The 27,889-nt window shown below is 42.1% G+C and overlaps 1 protein-coding gene across 3 annotated transcripts in view; it reads left to right on the forward strand.

The window, feature by feature from the left end:
- Positions 1-18,238, forward strand: part of cacna1ia (calcium voltage-gated channel subunit alpha1 Ia) — a 150,013-nt gene extending 131,775 nt beyond the window's left edge. For 2 of the 3 annotated variants that reach the window (XM_054760774.1, XM_054760776.1), the window contains exons 28-37: positions 725-858; positions 972-1,042; positions 2,392-2,470; positions 3,458-3,579; positions 5,968-6,378; positions 10,438-10,587; positions 13,096-13,233; positions 15,488-15,689; positions 16,819-17,045; positions 17,136-18,238. In XM_054760774.1, coding sequence (XP_054616749.1) covers positions 725-858; positions 972-1,042; positions 2,392-2,470; positions 3,458-3,579; positions 5,968-6,378; positions 10,438-10,587; positions 13,096-13,233; positions 15,488-15,689; positions 16,819-17,045; positions 17,136-17,825 — 2,224 coding nt within the window. In that variant the 3' untranslated portion in view covers positions 17,826-18,238. The remainder of the gene's footprint in view (positions 1-724; positions 859-971; positions 1,043-2,391; positions 2,471-3,457; positions 3,580-5,967; positions 6,379-10,437; positions 10,588-13,095; positions 13,234-15,487; positions 15,690-16,818; positions 17,046-17,135) is intronic. The other variant, XM_054760777.1, reaches the window with a different exon arrangement.
- The last annotated feature ends 9,651 nt before the right edge of the window (positions 18,239-27,889 follow it).

Raw genomic sequence — 27,889 nt, forward strand, 5'->3', positions numbered from 1 at the left:
AAAGTGCAAAACCCTTCATTCCACCAGGTAGAACTAGCTAGCGCTACGTGCGCAGTGTTTCTCACTTGGCGACAACTTTGTTGCTAAATCTGGCGACATTCCAAACCCCCTTGGCGACATATTTTCTCAAAAGCGAATAGCCACAGAGCAGCCATAAGCCGTCAGTGCGCTGTCAGCTCCCGTGGCACACTGAGAGCATAGTGGCGCTCCATCCATCCGTGAATCACACATCCGCGAGGCGCAATGCCACCAGGATGGATCTGGCCCTGTTTTTACACAGTGGCATGTAAAATGTAAATGTTTCTTAAAAGAATGAACACAACTAATGATTACATTAACATATGTAATGCTGTAACATATGTAATGATGTAAAAGCCATTGAAAGCCCTGTCAAATGTACAGCCAAATATCACAGTGACAGCCAGCCCTTGAATGCACCACAAATGCCACAGCCAGTGACCAAGTAGCAGAGGTGAAAAAGCAGTACCAAATACCGATAACTGTAATAATAACAATAGCACGGGAAGTAGAAGTACTTGTATCGGCACTTGAACGCACCACAAAGATAAAAGCCAGTAATCAAGCAGCACAGGTCTGAAACAACGCTTGAACGCAACGTATAAAGATTGTATTCAACCAGAAAAAAGTCTGAACAACAAGATATTACACATAATATTAGTTTAAAATATATATGTATAAATATTTGTGTGTTTGCTTGTGTCAGGTGGAACCAGTTGGACCTCGCCATTGTGCTGCTGTCTGTGATGGGCATCACGTTGGAGGAGATCGAGATCAGCGCCGCCCTGCCCATCAACCCCACCATCATCAGGATCATGAGAGTACTGAGGATAGCACGAGGTATGCGTCGCGTATGAAATACTACGTTGTAGTTGGTAACAATGCCTGAGATATATTGAGATATGCTGCATCTACCGCTCGCTAAAAGAGACTCCCTCCTACCACATTCACAGTCCTGAAGCTGCTGAAGATGGCCACAGGAATGAGAGCCCTGCTGGATACGGTGGTCCAAGCCCTGCCTCAGGTACACACATAAACAATAAATTGTTCATTTTCAGAAAGGAAAGGAACAGGGACCAAATTTCTTCCTTCAGGAGGGGTTGTCCTGTCGACTAACAGATTGTCTACAATAGACGAGAGTGACACTCCCCAGTAAGGTTTCCTAACCTCTTAGCTCCGCAATGTCTTGGTCAAATGGGAAATGAGGATTAACGAGTCCAGCCCGTCCTCAAATTAACGAACTGACTAAGAGGCGTTTCCTCGTTTATGGACGCACAGTGTGACCCGCTGAGCATCCGCACGTAAGACAAAGCAAACGCAATGAACATGCTGGTGGTGCGTTAAAGGAGGTCAGTCAAAGGAGATTCTTTGTTTTGTTTTTGTTTTTTTTATCGATCCCCTCTCATTAACACCAAGCCCTTTGCTCAGTCCCAAGGGTGCACAGGGAGGTAATTAAAACTCAGGCTAATTAAACAGTTCCAGGAGGTCTCTCTCTGTTGTATAGGGGTGTGTGTGTGTGTGTGTGTGTGTGTGTGTTTGAGGTCAGGAAAGCGGTGAAAGTGTAACAACCAGGCGAGAGATTTAACCTGAGGATAGATGACACCGTATTTCACAGGGAAATGAAATGGCAAGCATCCAGCATCACCTCCTTTCATCACACGGGAGACTGAAGACATTGTTGACGATAGAACAAAGACTTGAAAGGAGGATTCTGCTCAACAAAAGGCAAGGAAAAAATGAATACAAGATGATTTGAAAGTTATCCAAGCGGTGTACAGTAAACCGTGACAGCATGTGGAAGTACAGTACGGTAGATCCACATGTTTTACTTTGGCGTCTTACAGCCACTGTGGTGCGTTTTTTTTTTTTTTGAACAATGGTATTGGTTTAATTTTATTTGAATATGCATACAAGTTGCAATGGAATACATCACTTAATTCAATTCACAGTTCCACATGTCCAAAAGGAGTAGGAAGAAGCAAAGCGTATTTAATCCTACCCCCCATCCCTTCCACATCTTGTACAGTACATGTTATTCACTTCCTGTATTCCATATGTGATTCTTTAAAAATATGATGATACGTCCGTCATTAAGATTTTTACACAATAAATATGCAAAAATGGTCAGTATAATAACAAATAAATAATAGACAAGCATAACAAAACAAGCTCTTTCTTGTATTTTGAAAACATCAAGGGCTTGTATTGTTTCTTGAAATCAGAAGAGCCTTTATTAACCCTTTATCATAGATTTCAAGGCTGCATATTATGAAACATAACTGAAATATTCCAAGCCAAAATGCTGCCTGCTGGGTTATTTTCACATTCTGCTCCATTTACCAGCTTGCTTGGTTGCTTTTGTGTGTCTTTCAGGTGGGTAACCTGGGTCTGCTCTTCATGCTGCTGTTTTTCATCTACGCCGCCTTAGGAGTGGAGCTTTTCGGAGAACTTGGTGAGCAATAGTGACCGTCTCAGAAAAGATCTCTGGTGCTATGCTGCTTGTCCTCCAATGAACAAAATGCATTGTGGGAAAACTTTAAAATGTTTTTTTTTCGTTTTAAACTCTTGGTACATGTTTGTATATTTCTTGGGTATACCTTTAAAGTGTTAAGTTGCTGTGTGATGAGTTTAATGTTCTTTGCAAGAGGACACCGTGAGTCAGACTGTTATATTGAGTCATGACCTCCTGCAATTTCCAACGGCTCAACAAGCTTGTCGGGAGTTTTTTCATAGCTCACGATTGGCTCCTGTCAAATAAAGAGCTGCGTGGTTCTCACGGACTCGTGCGCACCACAATATGCCATTTATGACGTGGACATGTGCGGCTTATATATGTATAAATCTGTTTTTTCCTCTAAATTTAGTGGGTGCGGCTTATACACTGGAAGGCTCGCTTAAAATGAGGTGAATGGCTCGGAGCCAAACGCCCAATCTTCTTCCGACGTAGTAGCCGGAGCTAAAGACTAAAAGTTCTACAAGACAGGAGAGTTGTACACAAACAAACACATACAGGATTGAGATGTCCTAATTTTTTCACATGAACATACATTTTGCAAGACAAATTCTTTACACATAAATTGAAAAAGCATCTGATTGAAGCGGTTCCATGAATCACATGAGCGCCGTATTGTCCGACTGATCCTGAAAGTCTTTTCATCATCAGTCGGCTCTGAGTCGGCCAGCAGGGAATCATCCCCATCCATCGCTCTTGTACACGGTGTCCTTAAACGCCACATTGCTCTGCCTTGTCTGAGAAATACGCGTCTTTCTTGAGGTCGTTCCCCACATTATTTGGGGATACACGCTGAAGGACAAAGCAGATCATCGTTATTGATCTGAAAGGTGATTTCAAGGCAGCTTAGCGCAGCTAAATGATCTCTCCTCTCCTTTCACCATCCCTGCTACCTTCCACTCTTCCCCCTTCCTCCCCCTCCTCCAGTTTGCAATCAAGACTACCCATGTGAAGGAATGAGTCGTCACGCTACCTTTGAGAACTTTGGCATGGCCTTCCTGACTTTGTTTCAAGTCTCTACGGGCGACAACTGGAATGGCATTATGAAGGTACTCCGTCACTTTCTGCATTTCTTCAATAGCGGATGATTCTATCGTGCCTCGCGTTACTCAAGCGTCCACAAAGATTACGCTCAAGTCATTAAACCGAGCGGCGACAAGACGCCCCGAGGGAGACAAAAGACAAACTATCCTTTGTCTTAATCAGGACTTCCGACGGAGGAGGAACGTGCTGGCTCAGCGACGGCCGCACACATTTCGGGAAGTGACTGTGGCTCATTGAACACGCACACAAAACACTAATTAGCCTTGAATGCACACCTCCCGCTGCTTTCACTGCACGCCCAGGATGCTTCAATCCCTGTGTGCATGAGTGACAAGTGCGCTACTATCTGGACTGAAAGAGCAGGTAGAACGAACTGAGTGGTCATTTAGACATGCATTTTCGGCGAAATAGGATATATAATAACATTTTTGTAGTTGGAGCAGAAAAACGCCCTTCTAAATACCGTTTTCAACATCATTAGAGCCCTATAGAAATGAAATAACACCCCTATATTCACCTTTACACTCCCATTACCCAATATAGTAGGCATAATAAGGGAAAATAAGACATAAATAAGACTCGATTGTGTGTGTTGCTGTAAATGTGTTCTGGAGGGACATATTGTGCATATTTTTCTGAATAATAAGCTGTATTCAAGCATGAAACAACATGATTTATTCAGATATTTTTGAAAAACCGTAATAGCAGGAAGCCGCAAAATTGGAAGAGCAAAGTGGTGCGGGATTTCTGTATAGATCACAGAACTTGAGGAGGAAGACCGCTGATTATGTGTACGTAGTCTCAGTAAAAAAGGGAACTAAGAAAGTGCTGGAAATGCTCAGCTAGAAAATGTCAGGCCAAATTAGATTATAAAAAAAGACTAGTTTCGGCTGAGGGGGCTCACAGCCTGGGTGAGATATTTGTACCTCCTCCAGAAAACTCTTGTCACATTGGTTCTGCTCCCAACGCACGCTCCTGTGCGCACATTAAACACGGCAGTGCGGAAACCACAGAATAAAGCCACACTCAGGGAGAATGAAAACCTCCTGAAGCCAAAATACGCACATCTTTACATCTTTTCAAGACGTGAGAGCCCCACACAGTTTTTATAGGGTGCGTGCCGTACACGTAACCATCCGTCCATCGACAGACACCTGACGTAGTACCACGACTGACCTGTGAGAGGCAGCAATCTGCCGAAAGGGACACAGACCGGCAGGAAATGGCTCTTCAGATTTCAGATTCGCCTCGTCAAAGTCAGCATTTGTCGTCTGCCTAACACTCAGCTACCAGCGTGCTTGAACGCATCATCACATGAAAGTGGTCCTGTTAAGACACAAAGGAAGGAGACAGACACAGTGTTGTTCATCATTCTGTGTGCGTTATATGAACAAATACTCCAAGTGAGATATGATGTGGAAATAAAGTGAATGGTGAGTGCGAGTTTTGTCATGTTATTAGATCAATATTGATTTTGAAATGCTATTATCTCAACTCCTTCTCAACTGGTGGGTCGGGACCCAACAGTTGGTCGCAGACCCATTCTGTGTGGGTCACAGACAAGTCAAAAATATGTATTTAAAATATTTGTATTTAATAAATAAAATAATAATAATAAAATAAAATATTCCATTTAAATAATATCACATTAAAATCAAAAGTTAAATAATAAAAACATACCACAGACTATCAGATATTTTACATAATGTAAAGAAATTGTATTTAATAAATAAAATAAAATATTCTGTTTAAGTAATATCCAATTAAATTAAAATATTAAATTAAATAATAAAAACATACTGTACCTCAGACTATCAGAAGATATTTAATGTCATTTTAAATATTTGTATTCTAAAATACATTTTCAAATATAATTAATATAAAATTACAATAAATATTTTATTGTAATTTTCTGGTAGCCTGATTATGATTTTATAATTTTTTTAAACACATATTTTAAATATTAAATATTTTTATTTTTACAAATATTTCTTTTTCCTTCGTACATACAAATATTAACTATTTTTTTTGTAATTGATACTCTTCTTAAAATTGTGCTGTGAAATACTGTACACGTTTGCACATATAATGGGGAGTAGTAGCAGTGTGGAGGTTTGGAGGTGTTTGCGATGATGTACTGGAAGATGAAGGGTTAACTGGGTTTCTTGCTTTAGCAATAATGGTATCCATCCCCAATTCTGTAATGCACGCATTGTTATATTATGTTATTGATGCTTTGTATCATTTTGACGTGATAGTGGTATTAGGAGGTGGATTGGGGCACTTCATTCCCCACTCAAGGCCCAGGTACCCAATACCTCCTTCCTGAAACATTTTTCCCCAAATATTGGTCCACTGAGCTTTCTCCCTCTTCACTGTGTCTTTGACCCCAGGACACATTGCGGGAGTGCCCGCCAGACCACGGCATCGATGTGGACTACGCCTGCAATCCCAGCCTTCAGTTTATCTCGCCCATGTACTTTGTCTCCTTCGTGCTCACCGCCCAGTTCGTGCTCATCAACGTGGTGGTGGCCGTGCTGATGAAGCACCTGGACGACTCCAACAAGGAGGCCCAAGAGGAGGCGGAGATGGATGCAGAAATTGAGCTGGAGCTGGCCCAGGGCACCCTCTGTTGCATGGGCGCCCCCGGCTGCGGCAGCGGGGCAGACAAAGGCGCGGTGGCCGCTGGATCGGTACCCGGCGTCGAGGCCAAGAGGAAGGACGGACGAGGAGGAGGGAGGACGCATATGGCAGCCACGTACAACACCGCCGACTCCAACCGACCGTTGTACTCACCAGCACAAGTAAGTGTCCCTCTCTGTGTGTGTGTGTGTGTGTGTGTGTGTTTGCTTTGAAGAGCCTACAGTATAGGGATAAAAATCAGCAGGATGTGCACGGGATAGAGTCATGACTTGACTGCACTTAGGCATACGACTTGTTGGTCCCTCCCCTTTTTGTTTTCACGCACGGTCTGACGCTCCTTCATGGTGCAAGTTGCTCATGGTGATATGAGCACACATTCAGATGACTCACTGGCTGCCTTTCACCTCCCGTTCACATGGAGCCATTTTTAGCTCCGTGTTGGCTGACAAAGGAACTTATTGCAGACGAGGGAAAACGCGGCGAGCGAATCCTCCGCGTCTCTCATTCGTTATCTCTCTCTCTCTCTCAAGTGATTTGCGGTAAGGGATCTGGCAGACCGCTGCAATTTATTCAGTCGCCTGGTTTAGTGGGGGTGTGTGTGTTTAGTGGAGTAAGGCTGAAATGAGGAAGTGGGCACACTAACGTTGCTGCAGTGCTTCAAAATATACACACATTGTCACCGTCCCGAGATGTGGAATCAGGCAGAGGCACAAATGTTGTTTGTCTGATTTAAAAAGAGAGAGCAGTTTAGTGTTTTAAACGAAGATGCTGGTGACCACAAATGAAGACCCTGGAGTTTAGTTGCAGCGTTTATCTTCATGAATATGCGGTAAAAACTGTCATGGCAGAACACAAACTCCATTACAAGCACAAATAAAGTGCATCATATTTTCAATAAAAACTCAAATGAACCATGAATTATTCATCTAAACAACTTGTAATCACTTAACAGCATATAAATATTTTTAGCAGAATTTACTTCAACCCATACACGTATTTATTTAAACAGAGAAATGCCTTAAGGGCAACACAAGCAGATAGAAACTGAGCCATTACAAACACAAACACTGAGCTTATTCGTTCACATTTCAACAAAGTAAGCATTAATACACAAACGTTATCTGAATAAACCATAATATAATGAAACTTACGGCATTCCTGCCTGATAATTCATCTTGTAAAGCATTTAATTTTTGCTTGCAAGCTATCTTGTTTATTAATCAAAACCGGAAGTGCGTCGTCAGAAACCGGAAGTACATTTTAGCGATAATATTCAGAATAAAAACTTTAAAGAAAACACACACTTTACTTATTTAAACAACTTATCACTTTTAATAACACAAATATTTTTGGCATCATTTACTTCAACCCATGAACTTATTTATTTCAGAGAAGCTGTCTCCTGCAAGACATCTCATTTATTACCAAAACAGGAAGTGCATTTTATCCATAATTGTTTTCATCAAAAGTTTTTTAAAAAACATCAATTATTAATCAATTATTAATCTAAACAACTTGTAATCACTTTTTAACAACATCAAATATTTTAAGCATAGTTGACCTCAACCCATGAGCGTATTTATTTTAGACAAATGACAACACAATCGGATAGAAACTGGTTAGAAAAGGTCAGCTAGATCAACAAGTAGGATAGTAAAATACAGTGAAACATCGACCTCCGATTTATTCAGCTGTCAAAAAATAAAAATACTGGAAATAGAATTTAGATTAATGCATCCAGAAGACCCGCCTGAAGAGGTGGCCTCATCTTGGAGTTTAGCGGAAAGCATCGGTAAGATTACGCACCGATAATCCTCCCAATCCGGCTGCTTTACAAGATTAAATTGATCGATGAGATCCATCCAGTTCTCGGGGCAATCTTCTGCACTGTGCCATTACACTCTGAAGTTTTGGCTGTGGTGAAACACTTGTTAGAGATGCGCGCGCACACACACACACACACACACACACAGTGAGTTAGAAAGGGTAAAGGAAATAGGAGAGATAATAGCTCAGCCAGTGACAGTCAGATAGTGGTTGTAATTAATTTCAGCTCTCGCTCTTTCTTTCTCTCAACTCCCAGCAGACGGGCCCTATTGTTGTCCACTAATACAGTTATTAATGGAGGCCAGTGCATAGGCCGCCGCAGTCAATCAAACACTGTTTTTATACACAGCCACCTACAGTATCTTGCAACTGCCCCTGCTCTGTGTGCGCGTCCACCTTGTCGCCAAACTCAGGCATTGTTGCGTCATTCAATGTACGTATTTGTGTTATTGGGGAGGATTAGGGTTCACTGAAAATAGAAAATGTTCAAATTGTGAGGACAAAAGGAATGTGAAGTTGAGATGTTAAGACAAAAGTCCAACATTGGGAGAATCAAGTTGTAAACTGAATGAGAAAATGCAGCCGCTGATGCAAACCTTGTTCCTTTAACAGCTTGTTTTTTATTGGCCTGCGGAACATCAATCAAATTCAACCAAAAACACCCCAGCAAAAATGGGGAAAATAGAGCAAAAAGGCAACATGTAAAGAGTAGAAGCTGAAAGGTGGATACTAATAACTAACAATAACACAAGGCTTTGTCTTTAAAACTAAATGCATGAATGCAAACTACTAAAAAATCAATACCATATAAATATATAAATATAATATTTGTGTATACCAAGGAAGGAGATGCCAATCAAAAATATATTTTCAATAAAATTGTAAATTCAAAATAAAATACACATGCTTCATAAGATTACATAAAAATATGTAAAGTAATTTTTGGACCTATTTTCGTATAATAAAATATTTCATGTAAATCTGAAGTATTTATTTTAATGTATTTTAAATGTATTTTTCCAATGGTAGATTTTCAAATAACGTGAAATATTTCTCATAGGCTGAGGTATGTTTTTATCATTTCATTTTATTATTTAAATCAAATTCAATTGTATGCTATTTAAATTAATTATTTAATTTTATGATAATTATTTTCATTCTTAAATGCAAATATCTTAAATGTACATTTTTTACTTGTTGGCCAGTCCAGGGTGTACCCCGCCTCTCGCCCTAAGTCAGCTGGGATAGGCTCCAGCATACCCACGACCTTAGTGACAATAAGCAGCATAGAAGATGCATGGATGAATGTTTGACTTGTTGCCTGTGACCCACCCAGGATGGGTCTGCGTCCCACTTTTGATTCCCGACCCACCAGTTGAGAAAGACTAGATTAGAAAGTACTGTACAGAAACAGGAAGTAAACAAGGAACAACAACAACAAGGAACTCTCCCAATGCTAACATGTGTGAGTCTGTATTATGTCTTATACAGTATGTCTTATTTTACTCTTATGTCTTCTATATGGGGTGGGAGTGTAAAGGTGACTATAGGGGTGTTATTTCATGTCTAGAGGTCTCTAATCATGTTAAAACCCATACTTACTCATACTTACCCAACCCATACTTAGGTCCTAAACAGGTTTTCTGTGGTCTAACTAGGAAACTGTTCCACGTATAAGTAAGGAATTCTGGTGTGGAACCAGTTAACCGCGATAAATGAGGGATTACTGTATTTTTTTTGTGTGCAAAGTTAGCCTAATAGTCCAAAGAGACGATGAAAGGACAAAAAAAGGAGCTACAAATGGGCCTGATGATGGGAACAGACAGTATCTCTTAAAAGCAGTTCTTTTGTGAGTTGCAGGGGGTGAACAAAAACACCGATTGAGTCTTAAGTGCTTGAAATGTAATAAAGCCCAGGGCACAAAGCAAATGCCTAAATCTTCAAGTGTCACATGAAGGTAGTGCACTAAGCAAATGAGGCGATATATCAGGTGTATCGCAGCACGAGCCGTGCTGAGAGGGAAAAGACGTCGCTTGGCTAATGAGGGTTTCAAGTGTGCGAAGCCTTTTCTCCAAAGAGATTCAAACAGTCAACAGAATCCGTCTGGAGGATTTGTGGTGGATTATGACACGACACAGTTGTTGAAAATGCTCTTTTTTCATTCCTGTTTTTCAAAAATGACGGATGCTGTGCTTTCCTTTGGAACCCTTACGACTGTCTTTGCATTTCCCTGCGTGTTCTCTGTCCTCGCATGTCGGCATGTGCACACCTTTGTGCCTGCGTTGTGTGCTATTCTGGTCTGCTGGCCCCGCGTCCCTGTATGTATGTACGTACGTACGTACGTACGTGTGTGTGTGCGTGCATATGTGTGTATGTATGTGTGTGTATTCCAGGAGAGCCAATGGCTGGACAGCGTATCTCTCCTGATCAAGGATACATTAGAAGGGGAGATGCTGATGATCGACAATCTCTCTGGTTCTGTCTTCCACCATTACTCCTCCCCTCCACTCATCTGTAAAGACTGCAGGGGCCACCCCCAAGAGGTACCACCCCCGTGTGACGTTAAGAACACGTGCACATATGCAGCACACATGCACATGTGGAGCGGAACCGCCGGCCTCCCTTTGTTGCTTAAACGTACAAACCATGGAGAAACCATGGACGGTCATGGCCTCGGTTTTATTTGTTGTCAAATCGATAGAAAATAAAGATTGAAGAGTTTTATTGTCATGTGCACAGTAAAACAGCAGTTATACTATGCAGTGAAATTCTAATTCTGTTCATTCTCCCAAGAAAAGAAAGACAAACACAAGAACAAGAATAAGAACATAAGAAACATAAGTAACAATAAATTAAGCAACAACAGAAGAGACATTAATACAAATAAATAATACAAATAAATAAATAAATAAATAAATAAATAAAGTGCTATGAGCGTGTGCATCAAATGTAATCAATTATGGAAGCCCGTTTCCGCCACTGCAAGACAAAAAAGGTCATTATTAGGAGACAAAGTCATAATTAGGAGATAGGGAAGTCATAATAATGAGATCAAAAATATCTAAATTATGATCTAAAATTCATAATTATTAGATAAGAAGTCATAGTTATGAGATAAAAATTCAAAATAACATTAAAAAGTCATAATTATGAGATTTAAAAATCCAAATTATGAGATAAAGTCATAATTATGAGACAAAAATGTCATAATTCTGAAATAGTCATAATTATGAGATAAAAAGCCAAAATGATGTGTTTAGTCATAAGTATGAGATAAGAGGTCATAGTTATGAGATAAAAAGTTGAAATAACGAGATTAAAGTCATAATTAGGAGATAAAAGTTGAAATTATGACATAAAAAGTCATGATTATGAGAAAAGGTCAAAAGTAGGTGATAAAGTCCAAATTATGAGATAAAATTTGAAATTATGAGATGAAAAGTCATGCTGTTGAGATTTTTAAAAAGTGATAATTATGAGAGAGGAAAGTCATAATTGTGAGCTAAAAAGTCCGTATCATGAGATACAAAGTGATAAATATGAGATAAACAGTGGAAATGATGAGGTAGAAAGAGTGTCATGTGACCAGTGAAAAGGCGGCACATGCTCAGTTTGTATCTCATTTCCACTTTTTATCTCCTAATTCCTCAAAGGTTGAACACAATCTGTTCCAAGATGCTTCGAAACTATTATTCCCATTAGAAATGATGGAAAGTAGAAATAATCTGTTCCAGTGTCAAACTGTCCCCATCTTATCAGCATAATTTGTTGTACAGGCAGTGATTTGTCATTTTTAACTGGCATACGACTGCTAACTGTCTTTAATGGCAATGGTTGGGTCACAGTTTCTACTTGTTTTCGGTAGGTTTTAGTATTGCTAGTCGCACAAGTGTAAAAAGAAGTTAACCACTGTAAAAGGTAAAACGCCCTCCCTTGACTTTGATAGTGAACCCCTGAAGTATCACACACTTGCGTTCCGCCCTGGGCTCGAACCAAGGTCCCGCTGAATGAGAGTCGAGTGTGCTAGCCGTCGAGCAAAAAGCCCGGACTGTCAGCTCGACGTCCAGCGTGACTCTCACACACACAAGAACAAGAACATGACACATTCCAGGCTTCATTCATCTGACAAATCACAGTGCATGGAAAGTGTGTATCCCAATGCATTGTGTAACTTTCCATATGAATGAGGCCCCTTCCCCCTCCCCCTGCATGTAACCCCCCCCCCCCCCCCCAAAAAAAAACGTGCATGTGTGCAGCTCTCTCCAACTACTTTCGGGTAACTTTGTCGACAGCAGGCCGAGCGTCGGAGATAAAAGTCAGCAGCATTTTGTCCCGTCCCAGTGTTGTCCATCACCGTGACAAAGTGCAGCGGGGGCCAGCTCGCGAGGAGCAATAACCGGCCTCCACGCCGTCTCACCTGTCAGCCGTGTTTTCTGCCTGTCTGCAGATGCTGTCAAACCATCAATCTCTCCTGCCTCCTCCTTTCCTTCCACACAGTCTCTCTCCGCTGTGTACTAACCTTTCATGGTGTGTTTGTGTGCGACAAGGTGGGTGTTCCTCACATGTGGTGTCCGTCCGTCACCTGTTTGGGGTTTTTTGGGGGTGTTTGAGGGCGACGCAAAGTTGCATTTGGGGTGCAATATCCAGGACATCCCCTGGGTGAGGCTGACTACATTTCAGTCTGCGGGGGGGGGGCACATTCCACATTATGTCTGGTGGTGGTATTTTTACAGCACACAGGAGCTACTTTTAAACAGCGTAACGTTTTGCTTGGAAACCACAGCCAAAGGAGACCACAACACCCCCCTGATTGGAAATAGCATGCACAATATGCTGTGCTGTGATTGGCTGCATGGTTTGGTGTAAAGGAAGTGGCATTCTTTTGACAAAATTGTCTGTTCTCAGGAGAAACGAACAGACTTTTATGTCAAGTTTTATTTTTCCCGCAACCAATTGAAATTATGCCAAAATATTTATGCCAAATATTATGCCAAATTGTTGACTATACCCACTGTAGGATGTGAATAACTGAGGTGACTTCCTTGCACCAGATCAGGATGGCGGAGATCGAACAGGCGTCGCTGAAGTCGGAGCAACTCAACTCGGACAAGTCCTCGTCTCCCGCCCTGCTGGACGACCTCAGCTTGGACGAGCACGCGGCCTACCAGCTGCTGGTGCGAGAGAGCAAGGTGGGTGAGGGCAGGCTGTTGTGGCACGCTCGTGTCACCAAAATGCAATCGCACAACACGTCAACACACATGATGCACAAAGTAAGCTACGTACTGCACCATATGCGGTGTATACAGTATATGTACTGCGGTGTATACAGTGTATGTACTGCGGTGTATACAGTATATGTACTGCGGTGTATACAGTGTATGTACTGCGGTGTATACAGTGTATGTACTGCAGTGTATACAGTGTATGTACTGCAGTGTATACAGTGTATGTACTGCGGTGTATACAGTATATTACTGCGGTGTATACAGTATATTACTGCGGTGTATACAGTGTATGTACTGCGGTGTATACAGTGTATGTACTGCGGTGTATACAGTGTATGTACTGCGGTGTATACAGTATATTACTGCGGTGTATACAGTATATTACTGCGGTGTATACAGTATATGTACTAATTTGGTTTTTCCTGTAAATTTAGTGGGTGTGGCTTACACACCGGAATTGATGGTATTGTCCTTCAGCTGAAGAGTAAATGAAATCAAACGAGCGTTGATGTGATGATGATATTGAAAGGCAGGGCTAATCATGACAATTATAGGATTGTAGAGTACATATTTAGGTTCCTGTGAGGGCACTCCTGTTGCCTGTAATGAAAACCATTTTGACAGCCCTGCTCTGGAGACGTTAAGCAGACGCGTGTCACGTCGATCACATCCTTTGAGTCTTGGGACGTCTTAATGAATCAACCAATTAGGGTTTGCATCGCCTGGAATCTTAATTCTTCGTCTTACCGTGACATTTTGGAAGGTGCATGACCTTGGTGTGGAAGAGTGGCTGGCCCGTCCCACCAGCAGATGAGTGGAAATGGAGAACAATCAACGTAATAATGTTGGAGTTTCTTTGCGCTGATTGTTGTGTGGCACATCTGTCCTGCATCCCCACAAGCGTAAACACCAACATTGCATCGCAGCTCACTGATTCATGTCTTTATTCATTCCGGAAGGCAAAAGCACAAAGACCATTAGGACTGTTTTCATGCTCTCGTCCCTCTGGTGCAGCATAAAGATCAGCTTCCAGAGGGCCCTTCATCTCCGCCTCGATCATGTGTAGATCTATCTCGTCTCTGTCCACCATCCCCACATAAATACATCTCTCCACCACTTGCTATGCCCTCTTCCTCTTTTGGGCTTTGGGCTCCTGTTGTAATTGTGCAACTCCCCGCCGCCCCGTAGCCCCTTTATCTCCGTCCCTTATCATCCATCCTTTCTCCTCCTTAATTGGGTAATACGACGTGTTTCTGGATGGCGAGATAAGCCCGCAATCAGCAAACATTTCTGGGAAGCTACAGCTCATTAGGGGAAACGCTGCAGCGGAGAGGGGAAAGATTTAAAGCCAGTCTTGGGTTGTCTTTGGTTTGTCTTGGTGTTAGGAGCTCTACTGACGCCGGGCGCCTCGTTCATTGTGGATACGATTGCATTGGGGACCATTCGCTCACGCCTTTTTATTTTTAAACTCATAACCCATTCAAACCGAGTAGTTGCTTTTAGAGGACAACAGCCTTTTTGAGACGTCAAATACTGGAAAACGCTGGAAACTGAACACGCAGTAAAAAGTGACCTTTAGTAGCGTTTGTGCTTACAGTGCATCTCCATACAACGTGATGGCGTATATCGATGCTCTGATATCAAGGTTCCCTTGACTGGTATTGATTATGATATTGATATTTTGGCGACAGGCATGGAATGAATCATGCTACACTTTCTATCATAAGTGGTGGTGTGTTAATAGGAAATAGTATTTTAAAACGGCTACGGACTCAAGCTGGGGTGTCCACAATGCAGCCCCTGGCTATTTTTTAGTGGCCCCCAGCAATGTCCACGCTAGACATAATTAGTGTTCCTGATGAAACAGCACTGCGGTCTAAAATAAATTAATATAAGTTGCACATTACTACATTATTAAAAAGTGCAGTACTGGCCTGGCATGCATATTACAGTATTACAGTATTACAGTACGCCCAACAAGGCATCATATTGGATAACAAATAGGAATACATTTCTTCTCATTACTCATCCTTTACAAGCTCTCATGGGGGGGAAGCTGAACAATGTTAATGAACATCATCATTAATCTGTATTTGAATCATCGCTTTGTAGCGCAAACAAAGGGTTCAGGGTCATCATTGCTGATACAAATCCAAGCAAGTCAACTCATTCCATCCTGGAAGTATTGCATGTCAGAACCTTCTCTCCTCGCTTCCAGGGAAAATGCGGCAGCAGCAGCAGCTGCTCCTGCAGCTCCGAAGAGGCGGCTGGTGGAGGGAGTCAGCTGGTCCACCAGACTGTAGTCCAGGGCCAGGTCCAAGGACTGGGCCACCTCTCCAGGACTCTCTGCCAAGTGGAGATGGAGCTGCAAGACGTAGAAATGCAAACAAATCCACCATGCTCACCTTACTACAGCCCCAGTGAGTCAATGATCTGCACAAATGGACGACTGCTAACTTTCTGCCATGTACGCGTTTTGCAGTTTGCTAAATCGTAAGGGAGTCACGATGCATTCGCTAAGACGGTGGTTCTCAAATGGTGGCTCGGGCCTAAAGGTGGGTTGCGGATCCATCCTGGACGGGTCGCAGACTGCAAGTCAAAAATTCTATGAAAATATTTAATACACAAGTCATGTCTGACTTCAAGTGAAAAATCTCATTTTCTGGTCTTTGATTAGAATTTTAGTGTATGCGTTATTTGTATGCATGCACGTAGCGTCTTCTTCCTCATTTCCTTCAAATGCCTTCAGGAATTCCTCAAAAGGCACTTTGGACATGTAAAAGTACATGATATTCATGTTTCTAAAGATGACTGGCGAGTTAAAAACAAAAAAACAAATACAATTGCTTGGCTTGACTTCAATACAAGAACAAATAGAAATAATTACAAAAATAAATGAAGGCATAGATAAATAAAAATAAAACGGGGAAATAACAGAATAAATAAAAATGACGTAAAAGTGTAAAAAAATAATACAAATAAATCAAAATGACAAGTGAAAAAATAACAAAATAAATTCAAATGACTAAATAACAATAAAAGAAATAAAAGTGTAAGAAATAATACAAATAAAAATTACTTAAGTGTAAAAAATCTTAAAATAATTAAAATGACTTGCGTCAAAAAGGGACAATTGTAAAAAAAAATTTTTTAAAAAGACATAATGACATATACAAGTGTAAATAATTTCAAAAAATAAAATGACTTAAAAATGTAAATAGGAATAAAATAAAAAATGGCTTAAATAAAAGTGTAAGAAATAATACAAATAAAAATGACAATTGCAAATGATAAAAATACATTAAAATGACAAAGTGTAAACATAAAAAAATAAATAAAAATGACAAGTGTAAAAAAAACAAAATAAAAAACAAAATAATGAATGAAAATGACAAAAGTGGGTTGTTATTTAATGACCATTCGGTGGGTGGGTCCCAGGTTGAGGGTGGGTGGGTCCCAGGTTGAGACCGTTTGAGAACCCCTGCACTAAGAAGCAACAACTCGAGAACCAATGCATTTTTATTGGTGGGCGTGCATTCCCGTCTGTAGGCGGGGTTTCCAGCAGCAGCAACAAGGAAAGGAACACAGAGGGAGGAGGAGGAGGAGGAGAAGAAGCCAGCGGCGTCTCCCCGCTACTCCCGCTGCCAGGAGCCACCATCCCAGCACCTCCTCGCAGCAGGAGCCTGAGGTTGTCAAGGGGCCTTAGGTTGACCTCCCCGGCTTCCTGGGCTTCATTCCGCATCCCTGGAGGCCATAGCAAGATGCTCTGCACTCAGGTAGGGCGGGGGGAGGACTGACAGGAGCATCCAGAAGTATCAAAGCACTTTGAGCAGTAATTACCCCAACTGTCTTTTGTGTGTGTTCAGTACCCGTCCCACAGTGACTCATCGCTTGCGACTGGCAGCTCTGAAGGCAGCCTGCAGACCACCCTGGAGGAAGGACTGAGCTTCAGCATCTCTCCGCCACAGAACATGGACTTGCCAGCAGCTCCTTTACCACACGAGTGCCCGCCGCGTGAGGACAACACTAGCGTGTCTTCCCCGGTCCAGACGTTGAGACTGAGGCCGAGCCCCTCGTCGGCGCTCACCCTCCAGGCCACCGTCGGCCAGCAGCGAAGCCAAAGCAGCGGGCGAGGCAGCACAAGCCCGGGCTTCACCCGAGATGACTCCATTGACCCTTCAGATGAGGACCTGGGCATTGTAATCGGGTCGTCCAGTCAAGCGGGCAACAGTGAACACTTGTCAGAGACGATGAGCAGCCTGTCGCTGACATCGCTGCTGTCTCCCGGCCCCCCAGCGTGTCCTGGAGGAGCGGTGAAGAAGTGCAACAGCACGGGAAGCCTGGACCAAGGGGGGATGCTGCTGTCGTCCCGAGGAAGGGAGACCCGCAGGGAGATTCTCGGCCTGGAGCTTATGGACCCCCGGGGTTTCTTGGCCAACCCTTGGTCGGGGGTGTTAGCCGAGGCGAGAAGAGGAGATGGAGATGACCTCGGAGACGGGTTTAGAGGAAAGAGCTCAAGCCAAACCACAGTCGGGCCTTTTCGCAGAAACAGATGAAACCTACTGCTCACTTGGTGTCTCCTTTCCTCGCATAGGAATCCTTTGCTGTCCCCTTTGCACTCTCTCTGCTCCCCACCGACGCCAGAGAGGCTTGATGGCACATGAACCCTCATCTTTTCCACGTTGACCCCCTCCATACATTTGTGATGAACCCAAGACCTATTTTGTGCAACCCGGGGTTGAGGGGGGTGTGGTGGTGTGGTTGTAGCCTGCGAGGCCTAAGGGCTAGGGGATCTGCGCCATTGGGGGGGGGGGTTCTGTGAGAGGAACCCCTCGGTACCAGGGCGCTCAAGCAAGAGTTTCAACTCACAGAGGCATGAGAATCCAAGCCAGGTCGTGTTCACCGATGCAAAAAAACAACAAAAAACAACAAAAAAATGGAGCTATCCAAACTGAAACCCAAGCCAACAGACTTGTTTTTGATTTGTTTGTGTGTGAGGCAGTGCAACACGTCCATGGGGAGGGACGGATGGGGGGAGGCTTGCAGATGACGAGGCTAAAGGCAGACTAGAGACATGGTGACATGTCAGGTCATTAGTTTTGGCCGGGAAAGCAGAAAGCGGATCTAATATCCATCTGTTCCGGCAGACGGAAACAACGGGTCCCACCCGCTCACTGGCGCAAGACCTTCTGCTGACATGACAGTAAAATCCGGGGTGGAGGAGAGTTCACCAGTGTGTGTGTGTGAGTGTGTATGGGGGGGGGTGTAGGTGTGCATGTGTGTGTGGGGGGGGGGGGGGGGGGGTTGTAGGTGTGCATGTGTGTGTTTGGGGGGGGTTGTAGGTGTGTGTGTGTGTGTGTGTGTGTGTGTGTGTGTGTGTGTGTGTGTGTGTGTGTGTGTGGAGAAGAGCACTGCCTCAGGCACCCGAGGTTTTGAATTCAACACCTTTCATTTGCCTGTGTTTTTTTGGGGGGGGAATGGGAGGTAAAAAGGTAAGATTGCGGATTGTTTTCCCATCTCAAGCGTCTCTCACGAAATCGGTTGGACCTCTTTGTAGCCAGTGAGACTTAAAGCACACTCCTTCCTCTCACCACAAAGGGACCTTGACTTGCATGATGGAAATGCATTGAAACATCTGATTTTGTTGTTTTTACTTCTATACAAATTCTATACAAATGTGTGCGTGTCGGGTGATGACTGCGTGACGCCATGCAAGTTGTGGACGTGTACTTCCTCACACTTTCTGTTTTAAGTCCATTTGTCCAGCGGTGGCTTTTATGGATTTTTTTAGGTGCGTGCAAAACAGTGACGCAAAGAAAAACCCTCTTAAAGGTCACTGAGATGAGTTATCAACTTTGCTGAAAGGGATACTTGGGATTTATTGACATGAAGTTGTATGACATCCCCATCAGCAGTGTACTACAGCGACGGTGACTCACCCCCCCACTTGGTCCCGCCAGTCCAGTTCTGGTCGGAGATCCGTGACGAGGAACGTGTTCTGTGTTCTGATTGGCTGTAGACCATTGTCAATCAATCTCCTTCGTGCAAGACTGCCCGTTTCCTGTTGTCATACATGCTGAATGTAGGCAGAAGTTACGCGGCTGTTGGCCCGCCTGGAATACAGGAAATGAATCTTCAGTTCCTGGAGATCGACGAGGAGGAATATGTTTTAACGAGGATACAAAAACACTGCAGCCTAACGGCACCAGGACAAGTCACGATCCGAGGACTGAAAGATGTGAGTCGCTTAATTTCTTGTCTAATCTCGTAAGTTGATCATTCAAATTCAAACAAACTTTGAACTTTGAGTGTTTAAAGAAGAGAGAAATGTGATCAAATGTTCATGCCTGTAAAGTGTATGGTGAGGCTTTTGCAGCCTTAAACCATATGTAATAATGTTACAAAAATAAAGTTGGCTACTTTGCGGATTTCACTTATTGCGGGCTATTTTTGGGAACCTATCCCCCGTGGTAAACGAGGGCACACGGTATTTGTCTCCCGCTGTAGAACACTACGTCCCGCTGTGCCATCATACGGCGGGAGTAAGTATAACGGCAAGCAATTTGTGAGGTCCAATTTTTTTATTTTATTTTTTTTTTTTTTTAAGGAGGCATTTTAGTGATGCAAATGTTTTACTCTTAAGTAAGTCACTGTTGATGTCCTACACTGCTGATGGGGGTGTCATACAACTTCATGGCAAAAAATCCCAACTGTCCCTTTAAATATGTTCTATATTGTTTGTGTTTATGTTCTACGTTTTTTGAAAGGGAACGGTAAATTCATAAAAATTCCATTTGTGTACGTGGCAGGCGCCACGATGGTCTGAACGCCTTAGAAAAGGGGCGTTTCCCAAGCGACGTCGGCGAAGGCGCAGCTCTCATCTTAAGCAGAGTAAACGAACATGAGGATGGACGAGACAGAGGATGTTTACAGTCATTAGAGCAAAGATCTGAGCCATGTGAATAGTTTCCTAGGAGGAAGAAACATCTGGAGATGAAATAGAGAACTTGCAGAACAGGAATTAAGCCGTATTTATTGGAACCACGGCCGATGGAGCTAGCATGTCTGATGTGGTGTCCGATGAAGACTGGTCAGCGTCAAACACAGAGTGGTAAGTGTAAACTACCTTGGAGTTGCTTATCCTTCAATTATTGTTTTAAATCAGCTTCTTAATGAGCATAAAGGGGTCTTTAGAGCTTTTTTTATTGTGTATTTTGTGGCCGTTGCGGGCCGGCCCCCCACTGTCAACATACTGTATGGCTGTGAAAGTATGTTTTATAACGTGTACAATGCTTTCAATGCTTGTCGCTATGGTGGCATATTGTTTACAATACAATATGTACGGTACATAAGGCAGGACTTACTCTGCTCTGTGGCAACTTTGACGCCATTCTGTATAGCGTCCGAATAGCATCCTAGCATCCAAAATGCGTTGATAGCGTACTTTCAAGCCAAAAAGTGTTGCTTCATGGCAGTCTTCAGTGAAATGAACAAGAGGCGGTGGTCCATTTGTCTCCCGTTCTCTGCACTTCCTTTGCTCATTGTAGTCTTAAACCTTCTTCTTTTGGGAAAGAAAAGAAACTTACAGTATCACTCGGAGACGATGAACATCCGGCGGCAACCCGACATTTTGGCACGACTACTATTTTGATGAAAAATATACCGAACGAAGTCGGCGAGCTGCCTGCTGAAGGGTTTGTTTACTCGGCGTTGGCTGAGGGCTGCGGCGTCGCCGATGCCCCTTTTCTAAGGTGCTCAGTCCATCGCGTTGCCCGCCACGTACAAAAATGTAATTTTTACCAATTTACTGTTTTTTTTTACCAATTTACAGCCACATGTACTCGCCTGGTCAAAGGTCAAGGTTGTTTGGTTTTGCAGCGCCGTCGTCCGGCGTCGTCGTCTGTTCTCCCAACAGCGTCCAACACGAGCTGGTGTCTTTTTAAAGCAGGGGCATCCAAACTTTTTCCACCAAGGGCCCCATCGTGAAAAATGAAAGTTTGATATTTTGTAAAGCAAAGCTAAGAAGTTTTCTATATTTCAAAGAAAAACTGCACCCCAGTTTTGTGATATACTGTAGCTGAAAACGCCGATGATTAGTATCAACTTCACTCTGCTTCTTTTTTAGCTTTCCAAATATTTCAACTGTCTTCTCAAAATAATTTTTGTGATGATTTTCTACTCATGCAGCGAAGTTAGCAAGGTTAGCTTCCCCCAACCCAATTCTCCAAAAGTTGATTTTGTTTTGTCATATTATGACTTCAGAAAAGACATTAAATAATTCATTCAATTCAAAATAAACCAATTTTCCTTTAATAGTTCAGCTCCCTGCTACCAAAGTGATGTCATTTTTCCTCAAAGTGTATTCCTGTGAGAATACACTTTTTACTCGGAATGTTTTCACTTCAGTCTTGTCAAATTTTCCAGTTTTGCTGTTTTCTTGTCGAAACACGACGGCTCCCGGGCCGCATTTTGGACACTCCCGTTTGAATGCATAATAACTTTGGGCTTTTGCGTGCCCCTAAAATGAGATTTGATCTTGACTCCCGTGTCCTCGATGTTAACATTGTTCCTCGTTTCTCCAAAAGAAAGAGGACGTTGGTGTGGGGTTTTTGTTTTCTTTTATCATGCAAAATCACTTGGTGTGCATGTTTTAAGATGATTCAGGTGCGGCGACGGCTTCTTCCTGATCTTTCTGTCAGTGAACTGTACTGTATGTCATGATGATGATGATGATGATGATGATGATGATGCCTGAGAGTAACACGTTTAAGGTTAAACACAAAAACAACCAAGGGCTGTTTTAGCTTGAAAAGAACATTTGTCCTCCTGTCTTTTCGGAGACAAACGTCCATGAACGTGGCAACAAAGGTTGAAGCCTGACTACACAGCAATAAATGTTCTACGTGTCCGCCCTGAATGCCTGACCCCGCCTCCTTTTAGCCCTTTGCCATATTTCACATGTGAATCACATGATTTCACATGAAATACATGTATTTAAATACATTGATTTAAAATATATATCATAGTAAAATTATGAATACATGTATTTCAAATATATTTCTTTGAAAAATATTTAAAATAGGCTATTTTAAAGAATATTTTGGAAAATTTGAAATATAAATACGTTTAAATTTAATTTAAAATCAATATATATTTTAAATATAAACTAATTGCTTTAAAATTTAGTTATTTGAAATATATTCAAAACATTTGTGCAATTTTAAATACATTAAAATATTTATTTAAAATATATAATATTTTAAATATAAATAATTGTATCATATTTATTTAAAATATAATTTAAATGTTTGTATAATTAAACATTTATTTAAACTATATTTAATATTTGGGTACAATATTTAAACTATATATAAAACAAATATACTGTATATTTGTTAAATGTAAAATATAAAATTTATTTAAAATATATATTTTAAATATAAATGTGTAGTATTTATTAAACACATTTAAACCATTTAAAAAATATATCAGTACAAATTTAAATATAAATCAATGTATTTCAAATGTATTTTAGATATAAATTTATATTTTAAATATGCATATATTTTGTAAAAATATTAAAATGTCTTTAAACTGTATTTTAAATATGTGTAAAATGTTTTCTTGTAGACAAACCTTTTGATATTTTTTGTGTATTCTCTCAATAGAAGTACTACTTCTTTTTACTATGATAATAAACACATTGTTGCAGTAATACTTCCCTGGCAGTCACTGTTAGGAGAGCATTCACACCTGCAATAAAAGCCTGTTGTTCCGGCGATCGCCTCTGGTGCTTGTGTGTCTCACCGAGCTTTACGGTAGCATTACTGACACCTAGTGGCCGGTGGAGAATACTACGCATCGTCGCAACGCCTTTGAATGCCTTATTTGTAATTTGTTCATTCAGCCATTTTTATGCTTGAAAATGCTTCATTAATGTAAAAAATGTAGTATGTGTATTCTTTGCGTCGTAAAAGGCTGATCGGTGTGATTTCATTTTGAAAAATGGTGCTGCTGAAGTTCCTGGTCACCACCGGGTCACTCGGTCTGGATAAATCCTAAACATGTCATCATGCCAGAGCCACTTTTACGAGCTCTCGTGGGTGCGGAGCAGCGCTTTTTCCCACCCCCCACTCCACTCCTGACAGGCCAGCACGCGGGCGGGCTCCGCTAATCTTCCCTCCATCTTCTCCCGCGTGGACGGGCGGCGTGTTCCCTTGTAGCTCCCAGTGTGCGTCACAAAGCCTGTCAAAGGATCCGCGCTAATGGCTCAAGGTTATCCCAAACTGCCTCCAGGTGTCCCACCGACGCCGCACCCTTCCTCCTTCACCTCAGCAGCGCTTGCAAGGAGAGAGAGAGGCGGGGGGGGCTCGGGAACACTGCTGACGCTGCGCTTTCATCGTGATGGATTGTTGACAGCTTTCCTCAACACCTGGCCCCGCTGCTCTGGAAGATAAAACCCCCAAAAAGTGAACAATGTTGCATAAACGGGCTTTACGCTGTGGATGATTTATTCAGTCACGAACGGCGGCGGTTCGACGACAAGACTGGAGCCGTCACGTCTCCTGCTCGGATTTAGGCTTCTGCAATTTCCCGCGACACGGAAAACGAATTTTACGCTTGGCAAAACGTCGATGATGTTTCACAGGAATCGTCTTAGTGCCGCAAAACAGGACGAATGACAAAAATCACTAAGAATATGCACGCATGACCTCTGTTTGACTCCACCGCGCCTTACGACGGCCTTTTCAGCAAGAGGGAATACGTTTAGGACACTTCGGGGAAAATTGGCATGGCTGGATGCATCTTGCTCCAAAAGACATTTTTTGAAACCAAAAACAAAACAAGATAAGATAAGAACACACCGCCAGCTGGCACGAGCACGCACGCATGGAAGCCCCTTTACGACGCTCATTACATCCCGATGACGAGATAAAAAGTCACAATTAGGACTTAAGTTATGAAATAAAGTCATAATTATGAGATAAAAAGTCACATTTTTGAGCTAAACCTCAAAATAATGATAAAAGTCGAAATGATGAGATGAAAACTTTGAGATAAATCATAACTATAAGATCAAAAGTCCAAATGATGAATTAAAACGTTGAAGTTATGAGATGAAGTCATAGTTGAGATAAAAAGTCGAAATTATGAGATACAAACGGCACATGTGCTCAGTGCCATCTCATAATTATGAGATCCATGTCACGTCTTGTTCTTGGCATAGTGGCGATGACCCCAGTATGCAGAAAGCAGGCACTCGTGCAGGAAAAACTTATCTTTAATGATGGCTGCAGCGCAGCGGCAGGAACTCGATAAAGACGCTTTGCAGTAGCGTGTCAGGCTTACACAGACACCGACACCAAGGAACGAACGAACGAAGGAACGAAATGAACGGAATGCAACAACACAGAAGGATCCACGCACCTGAACTAAATAGGAACTCAAATTAGCAACAGGTGCAAGACATAAAGAAGAAAGCAAAGCAGGCGGACACAAACCAGGCAAAACAGGAAGTACTACCAAAATAAGAGCATAGAACAGGAACTAAGGCATAAAAGTGTAAACACACTAAACTGTCACGCAGGCTAACACATAGATCGTGACAATCCAAACTCAAAATTACCAGGGAAAAAATTGAAATTAGAATAATGAGAAGTCAAAAGTACGAGATTAAAAAGTCAATTATGAGATAAAAAGTTGAAATGATGAGCGAGAAATAAATTGCACACGTGCCTTCGTCACACGGCGCAGTTTCTATCTCATCCTTGTGACTTTTTATCTTCTAACTGACTTAACTCAACATTTCATCTCACAGTTTTAACTGTTTATCTCATAATTATGACTTTTTATCTCATAACTTAAGAGTTTTTAATCTCATAATTCTGAGTTTATCTTCCAATTTGAACGTGTAATCTCCAGGAGGGGCTTCCATGCGTGCTGTGTGCATGTTGGATGTGAAAGGAAGGCTAAAAGAACAAGAAGGGGTTGTACCAAAAACAAAGTGTATTTTTCCCAGTGAGGAATTGAACGTCATGTAAGACGAGCCTAACTGCGTCTGGCAACGAAGGCGATGGTATCCTGGAAGCGCTTGCTAGCCAACTGAAATCCGCCGCTGTGTGCATCGATTGTTGATGCAACACAAGAAGAAGCAGAAATAAATCACGTCTTCTTGCTGAGTACAAAAGGAAAGTTCACGTGGCGCATTTTGGAAGTGCTGCATTTGCAATAAACTTCTCCCTGCTTCGCTGCACAAAATAAAAGTCGTTCCTCCAAATCAGAGAGCGTGCAAACAAACGAAGGCAGCACTTTTCCACGCATGCAATTCTAGTCACGTTTTGTCAGACCTGGATCGCCTTACGTGCTTCCAATTTCACTGCTTCACTCTACCGCGGCTTTTCTGCAGTATATCAGTGATAAATGGAGCTGTTTCGTTGTTATTAACACAAAAATATGCACACTTAAGCAAATTTGCCTAAATGAAGCATTTTCATGCATAAAATTGGCTAAATGAAATAAAATCCAAACAGAAGGCATTGAGAAGACGCATGTTGTGATGTGTAGTGTTCTACACCGGCCACTAGGGGTCAGTCACGTCACATTGGTGAGATCATAGCCAATGCAGGAAGTACTGTACTGTACAGGACAGCAAGTAAAAAGGTCTATGATGTCTACTATACTGGGTAACAGGAGTGTAAAGGTGACTATAGGGATGTTATTTCATCTCTAGAGGGCTCTAATCATGTTAGAATTTGTATTTAGAAGGCGGTAAACAGGTTCTCTATGCCCTGACTATGAAAACATGCCATTTATAAATAAGGAATCCTTCCAGCCATCCATCTTCTATGCCGCTTATCCTCACTAGGGCCGCAGGTATGCTGGAGCCTATCCCAGCTGACTTCGGGCAAGAGGCGGGGGACTGGTGTCCAGCCAATGGCAGGGCACATATAGACAAACAAGCATTCACACTCACATTCATACCTATGGACAATTTAGAGTCGCCAATGAAGCTTACATGCATGTTTTTGGAATGTGGGAAGAAAACGTACGCACGCACGAACATGCAAACTCCACCCAGAGATGCCCAACGGAGATTCCAACCCAGGTCTTCCCATCTCCTGACTGTGTGGCCAACACGCTAACATCTAAAAAGGAATCCTATTGGCGGAAATATGCTCATCACAGTCGGGTTTGGAACCAATCGACTGCAAGCTACCCCTCCACACCAGCAGGGGGCGGCATCCTGGCATTCTTCACTAAAAAGGGAAATGAACCCAGGAGATGAAGCAGCGCTGCTGTTGGAATATCAGTCAGCGTTGTCATTCTGAGGGTTGGTATTGATGACTTTCATTTCTTACTGTCACTTTGTGTGATGAAGTCTGAAATTCCCCACGTTTGTGGTCTTAGGGCCCAACCTGCACAACAAGAAGCAGCAGCGCTGATGATCGGCTTGTTAGCGATGATGGTACGTACGCTAAGATAAGTTGAGCCTGGCTTTGCACGAGTAGGACTATTTCACGCACATAAGAGATGAAGACTGGGAGGTGAGCTCCTGCTGCACTTCCTAAAATGTACAAGTGTTGTTCCATTTGGGCCTCGTGAACTCACTTTTAGTCTTAAGTGTGTGTGAAGTTAATGTGCTTGTCAGGTTGGCCCATTAAACAGCCCCCCCCCCATCTGCAGGTGCATGTGAGGTTTCTGTTTCCTGGGAGCCTTTGTTTCCCCGCCTCAAATTTATCAGCGCAATTAGGCGCTCTGCTGAGCGTACGGCAGGCCCGCACTGGGCAGCAATCTCCACTGGAGTGTGTGTGTGTGTGTGTGTGTGTGTGTGTGTACATACACACTCTTGTCCCCATACATCAGGGGTGTCCAAACTTTTTCCACCGGGGGCCACGTAGTGAAAAATGAAAGGATGCAACTTTACCACTTTGCTATTTTGCGAAGCAGCGCGTGTGGAGATGCTAACAGGTTAGATGTCTTTCACCTCAGCTTCCTCATAGGACCCAAAAAGCATATTTTCATCAACTTCACTCTTTTTCCCCATTTTTGCTGGTTTTTTTTTTTAAATGTCAAAGTATTTAACATTTTTTCTTTGCTAATCTTTGTCGATTTTATTCCCATAACATTATGACATTATTCCAATAATATTCCCATCATAATATGACTTTATTCCCATCATATTCCCATCATATTATGACTTTATTCCCATCATATTCCCATTATATTATGACTTTATTCCCATCATATTCCCAACATATTATGACTTTATTCCCATCATATTCCCATCATATTATGACTTTATTCCCATCATATTCCCAACATATTCTGACTTTATTTCCATCATATTATGACTTTATTCCCATCATATTCCCATCATATTATGACTTTATTCCCATCATATTCCCATCATATTATGACTTTATTCCCATCATATTCCCATCATATTATGACTTTATTTCCATCATATTATGACTTTATTTCCATCATATTCCCATCATAATATGACTTTATTCCCATCATATTCCCATCATATTATGACTTTATTCCCATCATATTCCCATCATAATATGACTTTATTCCCATCATATTCCCATCATATTATGACTTTATTCCCATCATA

The sequence above is a fragment of the Dunckerocampus dactyliophorus genome, chromosome 18 (genome assembly GCF_027744805.1).
Source record: "Dunckerocampus dactyliophorus isolate RoL2022-P2 chromosome 18, RoL_Ddac_1.1, whole genome shotgun sequence".
Lineage (NCBI taxonomy): Eukaryota > Metazoa > Chordata > Actinopteri > Syngnathiformes > Syngnathidae > Dunckerocampus > Dunckerocampus dactyliophorus.